A 19,074-nucleotide genomic window follows, 5' to 3' on the forward strand; every position below is an offset into this window, starting at 1 on the left:
TTGCCCAATAGTTAACTTAGTGCTGTTAGCGAGATGCGTTGTATTAAAATTAGCATCATGTGATCCTACACCCCCTTCCCCACCATACCAACGACTGATACGAGTGCAACTAATGTGTTAGTGAATTATTTATATTATCATTAGCTGGAAAGGCATACTAAAACACGTCCGATTTTTTTTTAATTAACAAGAGTGGCCTGATTTATTGTTTTACCATGAATTTATCTTGGATTATTAGTGAAATGCATGCATTTGTTATTTTAATAGTCTATCATATACAGTATATATTTTAATGCCTCACAATGATTTTTATACTGGCAAAATTTTGGTGTTCATAATTGTTGATGATTACATTCCAAGGGTGTACTCAAAATCCTTGGAATTATCTCTTGATACAGTCCTTTGTTCAATAAATTATGAATAGTTAGAAGTGTGGCCATCATATGTTTTTGCTGATGTCCAGCTCTTGTTAATGAGCATGGCAACAAGCAAGCTAATGAGGTGGCAAGTAATGCTTCAATCATCTTGGTCCAATCAAGGCAGTCCCTACTTTTGGGAAATTATTATTTCCCCCCCCCAATTCTTATCCTGACCCCCCTTTCAGTGCTATACAGTATAGTTGTAATGGCTTGGTGATTTCCCCTGATAGTTCTCTTCCCTATCCAGGAATTAGGTCAACTGTTTAAGGGTCTTGTTGGCATGTTGAGGAAACCACTGTCGGCTCCAGCAATAAGGGAGTGACAAAAAGTTTCTCTGATTATAACCTCATATCTCAAGACAATGGAAGATCAGACTTGTTTGTAGATCAGCCACACATTCACAACACCTCTCTCCTCCCTCCTTCCCCCACCTCTCTGACTTCCAACCTCTAACAGTGAAACACAAAACACTTTTATATAGATTTATAATCACATTTCTACATACGTATATGTATATGTTATGATGTTAGAGAAATTATTTACCAATCAATGTGTTGTGCTGTATAGCATGTAGTGATTGTTTTTCTAATAATTATGTATCTTGAAGAGTACCATTATGATATCCCATTACTTGAGGTACAAAATTTGTTTCAATATTGATGTACATTTGTTTTCCCTATCATGTAGGCTACAATACTGCATGTGAAAAGTTGGTTGGTTAGTGGTTATTTATGGTCTACAACAGAGAGAGCCTGTTTGAGCCCACAGACTACAGTATCTTACATGTGGAGAAGATTGATTCAAGTTAGATGGGACTAGATATAGACCTTTAATCTGTGTAGCTTTCTTAATGCTTGAATCAAATGAAATGTGTTTATAGAATCCCAATGATGTCTTTGATGTCTTTGCCCCATCCCATCAAGCTGAATGGGAACCCCCTCCTGTTGTTCTGAAATGCCTTTTCCTTTAATATTTTTCTTTGCACTCACATTCTGTTGCTCTCTCTTCACAGATGGGTCTAAATCTGTTGATGATATTTGTTACTCAGTTGTTTTTCAAGACCAAATGTATACGTGCCACTTACCTCCGGAGGCTAGCGATCTTCACAGCTGAATTGTATGTATGACGTTTGTCCTTCGTCAATTGCTTTTCCATCGTCAGCGCTCCTTTGTCATTGTGGTTGACTCTTGTAGTGTTCTCATGGCTGTAGTCATTTAATCCTATATATCCTGTGGTAGTTGAAATCGAATATTGACTGTTTGTAATCTCCAGCTGATTTAAACAAATTGAGTTTTGGTGGGCTTCCAGTCATATTGGTACAGTACTTCCTTAAATGAAACATGCAGACACTGCCGCTAAGGAGGCTATCCGCACTTGCCCTGTTTCCCAAAAAAGGCGTTCCTTATTTCTACCCAGTAATTCATTCCTCGATCTGTACCCATTGTTAGGATTATTGATCTTCTGTTATTGGTAACAAACTGCATGCTCTTAAGGATAGCATGTCCCCCATGGCCTTCCTCCTACCACCGTAACCGGCAGTGGAAAATGGCTCTGGCAAGGTAAGTATTGACCATATATGTTTAACTCAGGGGTACTTAATGGAGCACCGCCCTGCTCCTTGTCCGAAATACATTGTCCCTCTTACAGTTGTGCATCTCCTTGTTGAATGTTCTGATTTTCAGAATGTTCATGTGTCTTGCTTCCCGATTGTCACTCGCGGTCATTTGCCCCTCGATAGAATCCTTTGTGAATTCGATACTTTTGATATCGCTCGTCTTGTTGTGCTTTTGTTCTCGTATTGGCATCCTTAGTGGTATTTAGTTCCTTTTGAATTTCCTGGAACTTTGATGGTGTTACAGAGTCTCCCTGGCTTGGAACCTTCTTTTGATAATTACTTACAGCTTTCTAAAGTAATTTTGCATTTCAAACATAAAACTTTTTAAGTATTTGAACTATAAGAATGTTATAAAAAAATTGAGAAAATGTATTGTTAGCCTATGAATCATGACGTAGTCAATATCAAACTTCCTTCATTTTAAAGAAGTAATTTATCAAATATGACACTCATATTCTCTTTCATATTATAACCTAATGGTGTAAGACCTTATTAAACTTGTATATACAATATTGCAGTTTAAAATACTTCAGTAATAAACAAGAAATTATAATTTTTACATGTTTATTTCTGTAAATATGCAGTAAACTACAGGGTTTCCTTTTAAGTATTCTGTATATTTTGTTGTACAGTATATTTGTTTAATTGTTGTAATGGACATTATTATTATTAGTTATAAGCCTAATTTTTGTTTCTGTGTGGTGTTCATCATATAAATATTAAATTCCCTAAACTCATTGTAATTTTGTTTATAATTTTAAACATGTTATAGTATTAACTCTGGCATGAAGAAAAGTTACTTCACACCTAATGTTTAAGGGTCTGAAATATGCTTGATTTTCACCTGCTTTGAGTTAGCAAGTACTTAACCCTTATTTCTTATGCAAGTATGCAATTTTATGATGCATCTAAATGTGTTGTATCCTATTTTGAAATGTTTAAAACATAATTTAGATTCATTGTTTTGAGTTCAAGACAATTTCATACTGTAAGTTGCAGTGTATATTTGGTCATACATGTATACGAACACTTCTTTAGATAATTTAAGCGCTATAAATATTACCCATTTAATTGCTTCTTTTTTATGTTTCAAGGATTTTTAAATTAATATTTACTTAATGTTTTTAAAGAAATTTGGATATGTTTTAAGTTATTGTTCCTAACATATTAAATACTGTGATATGATAATTAATGACCAAGTCATTATAATCTGATAATTTTATGTTATTGTATTCATCAATTGATTAACTGGCCATTAAAAAGTGAAAAATATGCACTTTTACCTATGAAAATGCAGTAGTAAGTTTTCTTGTTTTTTTTTAGCGGACAAGCTCCTGAAAGAGCGCCAGTACTTCAAAGATGGTCATCTGGACCGTGATGGATTGGTTGCCTTTATTAAGGAGGTTAAAAACTACCCAGGACTTACAGATGAAGATGCTGCTGTGCTCGCTGCCTCCAAGTGAGTGTATTGGCCTTGTAGTAGTTGTGTGCTGTCCCTTAGCTGGTATAGTGGTAGTAATTACCCAAATGTAATTACTTAAGTGAAGTTACAGGATGAGAGCAGACTTGTGGTGTTCCCCCTTTACAGCTTTCTGTCATATACTGCTTTGAAACTAATGGCAATTTTGGTGATACAATTATCACACTACTGATGGTAGTTTGATAATTGTAGTGCTTTCTACTCGGCACAACTTCCCGCTCTATAATCTCATCTCATTATTCATGGTCATATCAATATGATGTTACATTAATGTGCAGGAGTTGACAGTGATTTAGATGGCACTGCTGCTGTACACATTACTCTTCTGAGGGGCTTGGGTCTGTAAGTATCACACACACAGGGTGATTTGAGTTTAACTGAATGTTTCTTCTGGGGCCTTTTTAAGACTAAAATGAATACTCTTCAGTGCCTGCCTTTCCCATTGTTATTTTGGGGGGAAATGCTTACAAGGAAATTCATCCCATAGGGGATTTAATGTTAACAGTGGCCTGGTATGACTTAACCTGTCCTATGTGGACCAGGTCTGTGACCCAAGAAGCGATCAAGAAGCCTGCTCAGAAAAGAGGTATTTAGTGTAGCATTAGAAATGGTTTGAAAATAAAAATATTTGTAGTAAAGCAGTGGCTGGTATGTGTATGTGAATGACATCTTGTATATCATGGTTGATATTTCACTAGTGCTTCTGATTTAGGTTTCAAGTGAATAAATTATGGAGATAACGTCTGAAGCACTGATTAGTAATGGACATAGCTAGTTGAGGAAGCTGACAGTAAAATTTAAAATACTTTTTCTGAATATCTGGGATACAAAATACTATAACACCAAATATATAATTAAGATTTTTTTTGTGTTACATTTAGGTAAATGCTCATAAACTAATGTGTAAAGGCACACCATTGCTGTTTTGCAGACTTGTAGAATCACAGAGCCACTCTCGGATGTGGTACCGTGTTGGTGCTGTACGCAGCATGACTGGTGGACGCAAGACTCAACCTCAGCTCTCTTACAAACTTAAGGAGGTGAGATTTTCTCTATATTTCTCCCATTCTCCATTTTTGCCTTCAAAGAAAATGGGTATACAAAGAAATAGGGATTTCTATTTTAAAATTACTATATATTTCTTAAGTATTTCCAAACAGAAGGTCCAGTCACAATGCATATTTATTCAAGCTTGTGTCAGTTGGTGTGGAATCTGGCAGCAAAGCTGGAAGATGAGCCTGAAATGAACCTTTTATTCTATTAATGGACAAACATTTTATAAGAACATAGGAAACTGTAGAAGGGATATTAGCCCATACAAGGCAGTTTCTATTTACAGTACATTCATCCACAACCTCTCATGTCTTTGTCCAACTTATGCTTGAAACATTCCAGCTGTCCCATGTCTCTTATGAATCTAAACTGCTCCTAATATTCTATTTGGTTTGGAGTATACTGACCTCGTCAAATAACAGTGGTTGAGTCACATGTGGTATATGTGGTGCAGTTGAGCATGAGTAATATACTGTACTGTATCAACAAACTGTGTTTTGATTGTTCTTTGGAACATAAATTTGCCATTTTAATTATACATTTCAAGACATTAAGTACAGTAGTCTGAGTGTGCAATATACTATTTTATTATGTTCCAAAAATGCTTACGAAATACAGTAATACAAAATGATCACAGTGTGTATGTGCAATGCAGCAATTTGGTGTTGGTATAAAAACATGTACTGTACATACATGTATATACATAGTCTATATAAATATACTGTACATTGTAGATACATGTATGGTATGTATCTTAACTTAAACATTACTCATTAAGCATTTATGAAATGGGATCCATTTTAACATGTTTCGAGCACCTTCTTTCCCTTTTAGTATGTAGTATTTGTTAGTGAAAGTTCTGCAACCCTAATGTAGGCTAAACAAAACTGTTTGTGGTGTTTCCAACCTCATCAACAGTGTATATGGTCACTAATAATACATTTTGTGTACATATGTTATGCTGCATAAGGATATACAGTATTTTTTTAAGCGGCTTGTGTTATACTGATGAAATAAGTGAGGGGAATAAAAGTAAGTACAGTAATTGCATGAGATTTGTAATTTGTATATGAAATTACCTTGAGATGATTTCGCGGCTTAGTGTCCCCGCGGCCAGGTCCTCGACTAGGCCTCCTCGTTGCTAGACTGGTCAACCGGGCTGTTGGACGCGACTGCTCGCAGCCCGATGTACGAGTCACAGCCTGGTTGATTAGGTATCCTTTGGAGGTGCTTATCAAGTTCTCTCTTGAACACTGTGAGGGGTCAGCCAGCTATGCCCCTTATGTGTTGTGGAAGTGTGTAAATTTTGCAAGTTATTCATAATTATGATATATTCTTTCTCTTAATATACTCTACTGAGTAATTAATGCTTAGGTTAAGAGTAAATTATTACCTCTGTTACAGTGTAATGCTAGAACATAATTGACAGACGTTTCATCTGAAAATTTGAAATTGTTTAACTAAAACCATTGAATTAATGAATTTAAAAAATAATGAAATCATACTAAAAATAAAAAAATTAAATTTAGTTCAGACCAAAATTTTGCACACAGTAGAATGATGATAATATGGGATACTTTTAATATAGTTTAAAATATAGTTTAATGATGTAGAGTGTACCAGTGGTCATAATTCAGGCTTGATATCATGAGTTTTAACAACCATATCTGTGTCTCATCCATCTGTTCATTTGTGATATAGTTTGCAGTTATTTTATATTAAATATGATAGCCTAAAAATTAATGCTAAAATTATCAGATAATCCGTACCTTTATCTTTAAATTATCCAGTATTGTAACTTTTAGCCCTTTCGTCTGTAATGTGAATTTGAACAATTACATGGGGTGATTCTTACACGAATAAATATACAAAATGGGAGTGCTGGGGTTAAGACTGTCTCTCTCTAGTGTAGCATTGTGCACTACATATAAGTGGCTAGTAGTCAAAATATATACATAGTATATACAGCACTTATGTTATACAGTACTATACTGTACCATAAAAAGTTTAAACAATTATAATTTGCTATACTACTTTCAATAATGCCAAAGTTGCATAACAAAGCAAATCCAAGTTCATGACATGATTTGATAAATGTTGCCATGAATTTCACATGCACACACTTTGCTCTTCTTGATTTGACTTGGAATTATACTTTTGAGTTAAAACACTTACCATACAGCTTGGTTTATATTGTTATTGATCTCTCGTATGAACATTAAAAATTCACGAAACTTATTTTTGCGTGAGGTACCATCTCTCGGTTTCTGTTCGTGTATAGAAATGTTTAAACTAGCTGTGATCAAAAAGATAATACTTGGTACATTTCGTGTGTATATTGTGCAAAGATATTTAGTGATCACCAGTCTTTTGCTTCTAATACCAAGGTATCGAAAGATCTTCGCAACAAAAATCACCAAGACCTATTGTGGAAATTATCAGCCGTGAGTCTTGAAGGAGATGATACACGTGTGAGAGTTCAAATCACTTGTGCCTTTTTATAAGATTTATTTTTCCCACACTACAAATGAATCTCTCAAAACTGCACTGGTCAAAAGCAGAGTAATTGTGGTTATTATCTTATTTGTTGTTTTAGGAAATCACACCCCAGAATTTGAAAAGTTGAGGATTGGAACCACTATGCAATGGCCACAAGATCAGAGCCCATATTTGTCTAATGCACGGCTGACAAACATTACCCTCATATGAGTGCACATACACCCATAGCAAGCCACCAATCTAAATTTGTGTTTTGCTGCTTCATTAAAAAATAACTATTATTATTTAAACACAATTAATTATCAGTTGTTAGAAATGCATTATTTATCGCCTAAAATAGCAGTATTGACATTTTTTATCTGGCAGTCTTTCAATGTCTCGACTAGTCCACCACAATAATACTGTACAATAATGTACTAAATTAGTGTTGTGTAAATAATCAAATAGCCAATGTAATCCTTGCAAATATTAAAGCGTAAAATCCGTAAATACCAAGACTGTACAGGTACTTTAGTTTAAAATTCAGCTAGGGTAAGGGGAGGAACCTTTAAGATGCTAGCTTCTCGTACCCATGAAGGCCACTAGCGATAGTGGCCCTCAGGTAAATTCAGGTAAATATTATATAGATTATTCAGATTTTGCCTGGTAGGAAGTGTGGTTTGGTGATTGCAAATTGTGCCTAGCTACTGTATTTTTTATTTTTTTTTATTATTATTATTTTCTTTAACCGTGACCAAAATACAGTTTTGGAAAGTTCTGTTTTGAGAGGTTCATTGGTATGTTCTTGTTTTACACACCTTAAAAATGGTAGTTACACCTTAGCTAAGATACATTTCTTTGTCAGCTGTCTCTACAGCTATGCATCTGTGTGAAGGATCACCGAACTCATACCTATAGTAGCAATTACATTGTTTCCCATTTGAGGGCAACATCACTGTGTTTATATGAAGCATGCACACGTCTGTAGTATGCGCTAATAATTATCCTTCATCTACACTTGTTATTTTTCATTCACTTGTGCATTTTATTGTACAATATTTGCTGAAGTGTTTTAGGGATTATTATAATAGAATATTAATCTTGTGCAAGATATACAAAATACTAATCTGAAAAGTGAACTGAACATAATTAAAGTTTAAATACTGGGGCATGGTCATCCTTAAAGAATTACAAAGAACACTTGGTTGTAAACTAATTATATTATTGTAATACCATCAAACTGTGAATTCCAAAAGTTATATGCAGTATAGGTTATTTAATATAGTAGCATCATAACATACATACATAATGTGTCCTTTGACATGAAATCATAATGCAGTGGTCCCCTCCATTTACAAATTTAATCCGTTCCCAGAGACGGGTCGTAACTCAAAAATTCCTAACTCGAAATGAATTTTCCCGTAAGAAATAATGTAAATTCAATTAATCCATTCCACACTCTCAAAAATATTAACTTCAAAATACATTTCACACATAATACACACACATATTTTGTACTATAGTATGTACAAGTTATAGCTTACCTTTATTGATGATTTGTTGGCATATGGAAGATGATGAGGAGAGATGTTACCTTTTGGTAGGGGAGTTCCCTTTCATTATAACATCCGGCAGTGATGACTTCTCTGGGGTACACACTCCTACATTTTGCCTGCATACCACTAGGGCCTGGTTGTGGGTCACTGCTTGTTTTTCTCACTAAGAACCTTTACATAGATACAGTACTTGTTTTCTCTACATTTTAACATTTGTCTGTAGTGAGGTATTACAGTGTCCATGAAAAGATTAAGGCAACGGCCTATTGCAGCTTGATTTGGGTGAGTTGTTTCAACAAAACTTTGCATTTCTTCCCATACTGCACACTACTTCTTAAGCATTGAGGAAGGGACATTCCATGCTGCCTTCTCCTCCCTTGAAGAAATTTCCTCAGCTCTGTCTCTGATTTTCTAAAGCATTTGCAATATTATTACCAGGTATTGTTATTAAATTCAACTACAAAGGATTACTGCTAAACATGACTAAGGAGTAGACAAAAGGTAGACAACTATGCTGGGGGTGACTCCAAACACACCAACCTGGCACTCTCACAATTGGAAACAAAAACACAAGTACCTATTTCTAATGTTCAAATTAATGTTTTATTTTGTATACTTGTACCATACTAAAGTTATCACTAGCACTCTATCATGCCCTTTTTCACCTCCGTAGCTTCCAGTGTTCAGACATTGTTCAGAATGGTTCATCTTCCACTGCTACAATTTTTTCCTCTTGAAAAATACAGTACTGTATCCAGTTCTAGACTGAAATCCAGGAAGTTCTGATATTTTGAGTTTATTATTTTGTCATAACAGGATTGTTCTGAAACATTTCGCATGTAATGGGTACTGTATTTCCCTCAACTCATTTTCAGTTAATGGATCGAATATCCTCGCAGGAATTGGTATGTTCTTGAAATGTTCTTGTGTGAACACACCAATGTGAAGTGTTCATTTGAGGTGTCTGCTGTTGCTTTAACATTAACTTAGTCATTTAGGCAGTTCTTTTAATTTGTGTTGAGGTATGGTGTAAATATCTTATACCATTTACATAGGAGTAAGTGAGGTGTGTTAGATACTTGTACTATATATATAGTAATAATTATGTAAACATAAATGTACAGTACTAAAAGACAGGTACTGTACCTTTATTATTTTCAGGTACAATACTAGTGTGTGTGCGTTCGTTCTTCGTGGTTAAATATTATCACATTATTCATCATGTGTTAATTTCATTGAAATTTACACCCACCCACATCAAAAGGATATCATCAGAGGCATATGCTAGATTGGCCAACATAAGAACTGCCTTTAGAAGCTTGTGTAAGGAATCATTCAGAACCTTGTATACCACTTGTGTCAGACCAGTTCTGGAGTATGCAGCTCCAGCCTGGAGTTCATACCTAGTTAAACATAAGACAAAGATAGAGAAGATTCAGAGGTATGCCACCAGACTAGTCCCAGAACTGAGAGGTATGAGTTATGTGGAAAGGCTACTGAAGCTAAACCTCATGTCCCTGGAAGACAAAAGAGTAAGGGACATGAGGTTTAGGACACCACCTACAAAATTTTTAGAGGAATTGACAGGGTGGACAAACACACACTATTTAGCATGGGTGGAATGCAACCAAGGGAACACATGTGGAAACTAAGCACCCAAATTAGCCACAGAGATATTAGAAAGAATTTGCTCAGTGTCAGGATAGTTAAAAAATGGAATGCATTAGGCATTGATGTGGTGGAGGCAGACTACATACACAGTTTCAAATGTAGATATGATAGAGCTCAATAGGCTCAGGATATAGGAGATGCAGACGATTGTAATGCCCTTCAAATTGACCTGGATAAAATAAATATAAGAATAGTGTGTGTGTGTGTGTGTGTGTGTGTGTGTGTGTGTGTGTGTGTGTGAACAACGAAGAAACCAATGCATGATGAATTATTAAACGTATTTAACCATGAAGGAAAATAACAAACAAGAAATTACTTGAGTAATTTTGTGTTAATCAACACATCAACATACATATATACAATATACTGTGTGCATGCAAATAAATAATATAATATATAATATAATATTGTGGGTGTACCTTCCTAATTATATTTGGGGAAACAAATGACAGTTCCTGAGCCCCACTTCATAACCATTAATATAACTAGTGCACCATCTCAATAACTCTGTGGGTTTTGTTTTAACTCCATTTAAATGTGTGTGTGTGTAGTTTGACTTTGTGTGTATTCTTAATTGGTTTTTCTTATTGCATATGTGTATGTGTAAGCTGTTTCCCTCCATTATATATCCTCTCTTCCTATCTTACCCAGATCCAACTTTATCCTCAAGATACTCCCCTCTCACACTCCTCCTTTCCTCTCCCCTTTCCTTCCATGTCCACCCTCTCTCCCAGTCTCCATCTCATCCCACCGTCTGCACATTTTGTCCCCTCCACTTTTCCCCCAGCATCCCTGCCCTCTCATATCTCGCCCTTCTCTTCCAGCCTTCCCCTTTCCTATCTTCTCCACACCCCTGTCCCAATCTCCCTCTTTCACCCTTTCCTTGCTGGAAAACATTCTCCAAAAATGTTTGAAAACAAACCCCTCCTGGATTATTGCATATCCAGGCCTGGAGACCTTCAAAAGGTCTTCAATTTCTTCAAAATGTCAGATGTAACATGAAAGAGGAGCAACGGGTTCAAACTCAACAAACCACAATGCAGGACAGAAAACAGGAGATGACTTTTCCCCCTTAGGGTTGTAATCCTGTTGAACCGCTTACCCGCCAAAGCCGTAAACGGCAAAACTCTGCTGGGTTATAAATACAGCTGGAAGATCATCAGGGCAAATGGGAGGACCTTTGACAAGCTGCCAGCTTCCTGTCCTCATTGAGGCCACTAGTGTTGGTGGCCCTTGGGTAAATCAGGTAAATACACTAACTGGATCTGGTCTTGAGCCTGCTCAATTGTCCTGGGAACCATTCATGAACATTCTAAGAGGCATGAGGCAGGGGACCAGGTGTTGGTGTAGATACAATACTGTCATTTGGTGGCAGTTTATAAGAGCATTACAGTATTTGGCAGCCAAGAAGGGCTTTGAAAGGCTTACATGTATTTGAGAGAATGGAAATTGAGTCGCCTTCAGTGTATATATCTGTGGTGACAATTATAAAAGTTGCATCTTATTTAGACATCAAAGAATACATTTTCTCTAAACCTGTTTATTATACCTGGCACTATTCTGAATAAGTGCTTATTATATCATAGTTCATCAATGTAGATACTGTAATTTAAAATTTTAGTAATCATAGTTTCCTAAGTGCTGTCATTGAGTTTTAGATGATTTATGCTTTACCATAAGATTTTATGGAGTGTTATATGCAGTTTTAAATTTTTACTTTTAAATTAGGAAGAATAAGTTGTAGATTTATGATAATTGGCTTGGTTTTTATTAATTAACTTTTTTTTTTTTTTTTTGCTACATTCATGAGGTGAGCATGTAGCCATGCATATTGACCACAGATGAAGTCATTGGTCATTAGTAATGTTTATATTATTTTGCTTCTGTAATTCTCTAGCTCATAATATTGAAAAAAATAAGCTTAATAGTTAACCATTACAAGCAGGAAGTATCTCCTTTCTCGCTTTAAACTCTTCACTGCTCATCTCTGTCTTCATTTCAAGCGGTCTAAGGACAGGAAGAAAACGCTCATCATGCTAGAGGACGGCACGAACCAGGTAGCCCCCGGTGCTCATATTGCTGCTTCCTGCCCTCGAGCATCTTATAAAGAAACCTTAACTATGTTTACTGGTTCAGCTTTTAAGGGAAAACTATTTTGCTATGAGTTGAAATTTCTTGTAAAATGTTGCATAAAAACAGAGTTCTGCATTTGTGATAACTTTTTTGGTGTTGGAAAAGGCAGATATAAGGATGGATGTGGGCAGGAGCTTTGACATTTATTGCTCGGTAAAGTAATGAACCAATTTGAGTGGTGTCAGTATTTTGTTGTCAATTCATGATTTGATCAGTGCTTATTCATATAAAAAGTGTCATTGTCTATCTTGCCCAGATCCTCTTGTATATTTCTTATCTTGTGTTTCAAATATTTTGCAGTTTCATCTTTGGTATTTACAAGGTACTGTGGTATTGTTCCTGGGAATCTTTGCTTACACTGGTACATATAGTTGCACACGATACAAATTTCCTCATTAGTGAGTTGTTATTGCAGAGAATAAGTCACAATAATGTGATTAAAAACAAATAGTTCAACTTCTGCATTGTATATGAAGTGAAAGAAAAGTAAATGTTTTGGCCTGGTATCACTTTCCTTTCATTTAATATATGAGGGTTGCATTATTTATAGATTTATTTTTATATTTGTAATACATATTTTGCTTTGTAATGTTAAATGCAATACATAAGTTCATCAATCCATATCTGTTTCAAAAGACAGTTAGTTTCTGATTTTGACTGAACAATATATTCAGGAGTCTCATTAATACTGATTATTTGCACTTGCTCTTATGTGAATGGAGCTTGCTTAGTTATTCTCTTATGGTAGTTCATTCATTATTAATTCTTGTGTGTTTATTACTGTTCTGATGAAGCAACACTGGGATTAGTCATTTCTTTTAGAAACTATTAGTTTAATAGTTGTTCTTTCTGTTACATAGATTTATCTCTAATGTTAAAGTAGACTGTAACAGTATTTACTTGTGAAATCTTGTATTCTTTTAATTCTTGCTCAGTTCTCTACTAAAATGTGTGGCTTCATGGCATGCTTGTAGCTTCTCGGCTACATCTCTCATTTTGACTTTGTGAATTAATTTTCTCACCATCATATGCCTGTATATAAAAACTGTATAATATTTTCATTTTTCTGTTATAATGAAAGTTTCTAATATTGTTCAGTTTTTCACCACTTTGTACAGTCATCTAAACAATTTATGGCAATTATGCATTTTCATTGTTCTTCGGTAGTGTTTGTAAATTTGGAGCAAGTTATTGTTCTTACAGATTCTTGCACTGAATGTAACTGAATTCATCACTTAATTTTAAGTTTTGGTATCAGACGGGGTAAGAATGCAGACAGCAGTAGTTTTTGAAACATTTATTGCACTTTCAAATAATGGAAACTATTGTTCAGTGCAAGTTATATTGTTGTCTAGGCACATCAAATGATATATATTTTTCCGTTGTTTGAATACCAAATGATGCCAAATAATTTTCATTGCAATAAACAGATGTCATTGAATCACTCAGCATCCAGGAATACAGTAGCCCGTTGCTTAGGTATCGTCACTATTGTGATGGCCGAGTACGTGTCTGTCCTTGCCCTGGACTGTCAGTCGACAGTGCACACTTACCAGGCCAACAACACAATCACCTACTTCTCCTCCAACCCCCCTGTTTACTACCCATCTTCTCCAGCACCCCTTCACCGTTATCCACATCCCATCCCTAACCATCTCCACAAACCATACACCGACACCCCTCATAGGCCCACACTCACAAAACTCATACTTTGTGCCCACACAAACTACTCATTACCAGTCAGCATCCACTGTACACCCACCTTGCCCACTGTACACCCACCTTGCCCACTGTACACCCAACTTGCCTACTGTACACCCACCTTGCCCACTGTATACCCACCTTACCCACTGTACACCCACCTTGCCCACTGTACACCCACCTTGCCCACAATGTAAATGCACCACCCATTATTCACCCACCTACATTCCACACCCAACCACTATACAGTACTGTGTACTCCCACTCAAACAAATTAATAGGAACAAAATTCTTCCATCCATCCCAACTTCTGTTGTTCTGGCATTGGTATGAGATGGACCATTTTTTTATGACAATGTTTAAAACAATACGAAGTGCATTTGTAAAATGCATTTATTAATATTTGAACATATTCATAATACTGTATAAACAAATATGATGTAATACAGAAAAAGAATCAGAAATACAGAATACAGTATTGTATGTAAGAAACAAATGTAAAGGGGCCCACATGCTTTCCGGACACCTTGGGACCTAGACTGAACGCTTAACTTGTTGTGTTCAGATAAGTGGCTCGTAAAAATTGACAATTTTATTGCAGAAATTCAACAGTATTTTGTTTGTACTCACCAATATGAGAAGTTCTGCTCCCTTTGTTAACTTTACGATTACATTGATGGAACATTGTTACTTGGATGGAAAAGGTGGTGGTGTTTGTTTATGTTAGGTTGACTAAAGTGAGCCATCCATCAGTGTATGAACACTGCTCAAGTGGCACCCAATGTAGTCACTGGGCAAATGAGGCCCATCTCCCACCCATACACCCTCCACTACCCCTGGGCAGTAAGGCCTGGCAGGCGCTGACCTTACAACCTTATTGCACATTTTTATTTGGACCGCCCGCCTCGCCAGTTGATCAGACTTTTCAAGGGAGAGCCCCTTGTGGCTCCCTGAAGCTACTATATTGATATAGTGCCAGACTACAAGTTGTCATCATTCGTGGAGTCCTGTTTGATCTACCGGGAACCAAGATCCAGAACCTGCCCACCTCAGAGGCTTGGAGCAGTGACATGTATGAAAAAGGTTATGATCCATCAGAATCAAGACTTTCAATTGTAAATACTCAACCCATCATCCTGATTAGATAGTACTCTTTGTAACTATGTGCACTGTAGTACAAACATTGACATGCTAAGGAATTTGTAGAATTTGGTACTACTGTATTCATTTTATAAGAGCCTGAAAAAATGAAGCTAAAAAAAAAAAACTTAAATATTTCTATGCCTGGTATAGCACCCTTATATACTCTATTAGGCCTCAGATAACATGTATTAGGCCTAGGAAGGTTAGGTTAGTTTATTTTGTCTGCAACATGAATAGAAAATCTTTTCCAGCCTGTCCAAATTCAATAGTACAGATTTCTACTTTCTAATTGCATTAAATGTCAAGACAGTACATGAACTATGGTCCTCATCATCACTATAAGTACAAGTACTACCAAAACAGGAGGATGGGCTGAAATACTTGACAACAATAATTCCATCAGGAAATATTGTAAAAGTGACAGGCGAGTAGGTGGGTGTATTCTAGGACTGATAAACATAAAGGCGTGTACAGTACTTTATATGAAATGTAACGAAAAACATTTACATGGTACAATACACTAGACATACTAATTTTGCCCTTCATAAGGAAATATACTATAATTAATTATTATACAAAATCATCTTAACAAGAGTTGAAATTAATTACAATATGAGGCATATTTAATCACTTTTAAAGTGGGGGTGGGGGCTACCTGGTAAACTCAGTCGTGTTACATGCCCCTGACTGCATACCATCCGTCTTTTTCTTAATTAGAATAATTTGGAGCAAGAAATAAGTCTAGTGGCAATATTAATCAGGTTTGTGGTAAGAGGAGATAGTTTAGCTGCTACAATATACTGTACTCAATGTATTGATCATAAGAGAGAGAATTGGTCATGAAAATAGAGTGGTTGCACTGTTCCAAAATTAGCAAAGGATTATGGCTGCAGGTACTAGCAATATTTCTGATATACTAAAGCAAAAAAGAAAAAATTAAAGTTTGCTGCTAATAATAGCTCTTCTGTACAGTGATACCTTAATTGGTCACTCAGGGGTGACATGGTAACTGGACATTTACTGCAAAGGTAAGTAAATTAAAATATTTGCGTACAGTACTGGTGTTTTGAAAGTTTCGGTAGTACAGTTGGGTTCGTTCTCGACTCGTAAGCGGGAATCCTGGGTTCTAGTTCCAGGCAGGACAGTAATGATTGGGCATAATTCTTATCACATGATGCTTGTTCACCTAGCAGTAAATAGGTACCTGGGAGTTATTTAACTGTTGTGGGGTTCCATCCTTGGAAGAGTCAGTAGTTTGGTCTCTGGAGGAACTCAATATATGCCTAACATATATATATGTATATGCAGTCTGCCTGTCCCCAACAAAATTAATTAGTATTGTTTTATAATTATGTTCTCAAAGTTATATTCTTAGAATTCATCATGATATACTCACATTACTCATTAATTGCACTCCATAAACTCATTATTCTTTCTGTGCTCATTACAACACCACCCACAACATCTTCAACACCACCTCCACCCTCTTCTGCCACCACCACCACCACCACCACCTCCACCCTCTTCTGCCACCACCACCACCACCACCTCCACCCTCTTCTGCCACCACCACCACCACCTCCACCCTCTTCTGCCACCACCACCACCACCTCCACCCTCTTCTGCCACCATCACCACCACCACCTCCACCCTCTTCTGCTGCCACCACCTCCTCCACCCTCTTCTGCCACCACCACCACCTCCTCCACCCTCTTCTGCCACCACCACCAACATTTCCTCCACCCTCTTCTGCCACCACCACCTTCACCCTTTTCTGCCGCCACCACCTCCTCCACCCTCTTCTACTGCCACCATTCCCTCTATCGTCTTCTGCTGCCACCACCTCCACATTCAGTATTATGTAACACTGTTCTGTATTCTGAGATATGCATGGTATAGAGTCCAGGGATGCCTTCCTTGATCAGCTGTGATCACAATGTATTTAGATTAAACTCTGCAATTGGATGCATGTGTAAATAATTAATGTTTGTCACCACAGATGTTTTATAATTAACCACACGACTTGACACCACGTATAATGGGTTTTGGTGTAAACTTCCTCACCTGGTCACCTCCCCCTTGTGGTTTTATGATGGTGTTTTGCTAACTCATAATTACATTTGTTTCATATAATAACAATTGATGCATACACTTGTCTTATTCACTATTATTATTATTCTTAACAGAATTTTCAGGTGCATGCATTTTTCATGATGCTGAATAATTTAGCTTTTATATATTTAATATTATGATTTTTTTTGTCTTCATATTTGTACATGCTACTAAGTGTATGGATTAAGTGTTTGTGTTGCAAAAGCATTGTATGAGAATGGCCTGACCTTGTTTTACAGGGTGTTGACAAATATCTGCATAGAGTGAGTACCATCTGCTACTTCTTGACAGTCCTGCCTTCATTACAGCAACACTGGGCAAACCTCAACTACATTTTGTGCTTAATATTTCCAATACATATTAGCAACTGCTTGCATAGAGGCCTCTAGCTTGACTTTGTGCATTTTACATCCCTGATATTTAGAACAGTTGATGTGGTTATTTTTCTTGTTACATTTTTCAGCTATTTACTTTGGCATTCTTAATTTGTATAGATTCTAATATGATTATGACTTTATTATCAGGTATTGGATTCATAGACAACTTCAGTACATGTAATTGGTTAGTAACTTTGATTAACATATATCATGGTCTGCACCATAGGAATAAGGACATGGGAACATCTGGAAATGGAAAAACAAACAAATATTAAGATGCTTGATACATATAACTAATCTACAAAGCACGGTAACTTTAGGTTGCTCACCTGGCGTGCCTAGTTTTGACAGTTTCAAAGCATTATATGATAAAGTGCTGGAAAGACAGGACACCACGAGCGTAGCTCTCATCCTGTAAGTAAACTTGGGTAATAACAATTTTCAGCCGTCAATTATGACATTTATCCTTCAACCCACCTCTCCTTCCTCTGGTGTGATATCATCATATGAATGCCACTGCACCAGGCGTTTCTTAAAACAGTGTTCACTCGAATGCTACTTGGTGTTTAAACGCTGTGCGCCTTACTGGTATATTGCTATTTTATCTAGATTAAGGACACATTAGGTTGGGTAAGAACCTCTGAAATGAATACATTATGTTCTGGAATAGATTACACTTTGTGAATCTTTGGTTAGTGATCCATACACTGTTGCTAATACAATACAGTAATTTACATTTTAGGGGTGAGGTCAAAATGAAGATTTTGAATTCAGTTACTGTACTGCTATTTCTTGTAAAAATTTACATATTCATCACAAAACAAACTGTGATTATGTTGCTGAACAAAAAACTAAGCTTTTCTTTAAATTATATTTAATTTGTTGTGGAGTTTAGACATGAACCATTTATCATGAACCTAGTCTAACAGTTCCAGCCACTTGTGTTGTAGCTTCAGTAACTAATGTTGGACTATTGCATCGAGAACTAAAAGATGATGATAATGTTCCATGTAATTACCTAATTGTAATTACGGGATGATATCTTCTATTGGTGTCTTATCTTCCCAGTGCTCTTGTCATATGATGCTCTGTAACTACAGTACTGACAGTTTTGCCCTCCATGACCTTCTTTTAATTTGTTTTATCAAAAAGAGAACTTTCTAATCATTTTTTCCAGCACCTTTGTTTCCTTAGTTCGAATCTATGATCTCTTATTCTTGAAGTTGCAAGTTTCGGTAATGTGACAGCAGGAGTTTGTGTTTTGTGAATAGAGTTGAGAGAATTGTGCAGCAGGTAGTTGTCAGTTGTGTGTGTATGTATGTACTCACCTAGTTGT

General features: G+C 36.3%; 1 protein-coding gene across 1 annotated transcript in view; it reads left to right on the top strand.

Moving 5' to 3' along the window:
- Positions 1-19,074, top strand: part of LOC123759977 (sodium/calcium exchanger Calx) — a 58,011-nt gene that overhangs the window by 15,996 nt on the left and 22,941 nt on the right. The window contains 3 exon segments of the mRNA XM_069325341.1: positions 3,358-3,493; positions 4,446-4,554; positions 9,477-9,506. Coding sequence (XP_069181442.1) covers positions 3,358-3,493; positions 4,446-4,554; positions 9,477-9,506 — 275 coding nt within the window.

This window comes from Procambarus clarkii, chromosome 16 (assembly GCF_040958095.1).
Source record: "Procambarus clarkii isolate CNS0578487 chromosome 16, FALCON_Pclarkii_2.0, whole genome shotgun sequence".
Lineage (NCBI taxonomy): Eukaryota > Metazoa > Arthropoda > Malacostraca > Decapoda > Cambaridae > Procambarus > Procambarus clarkii.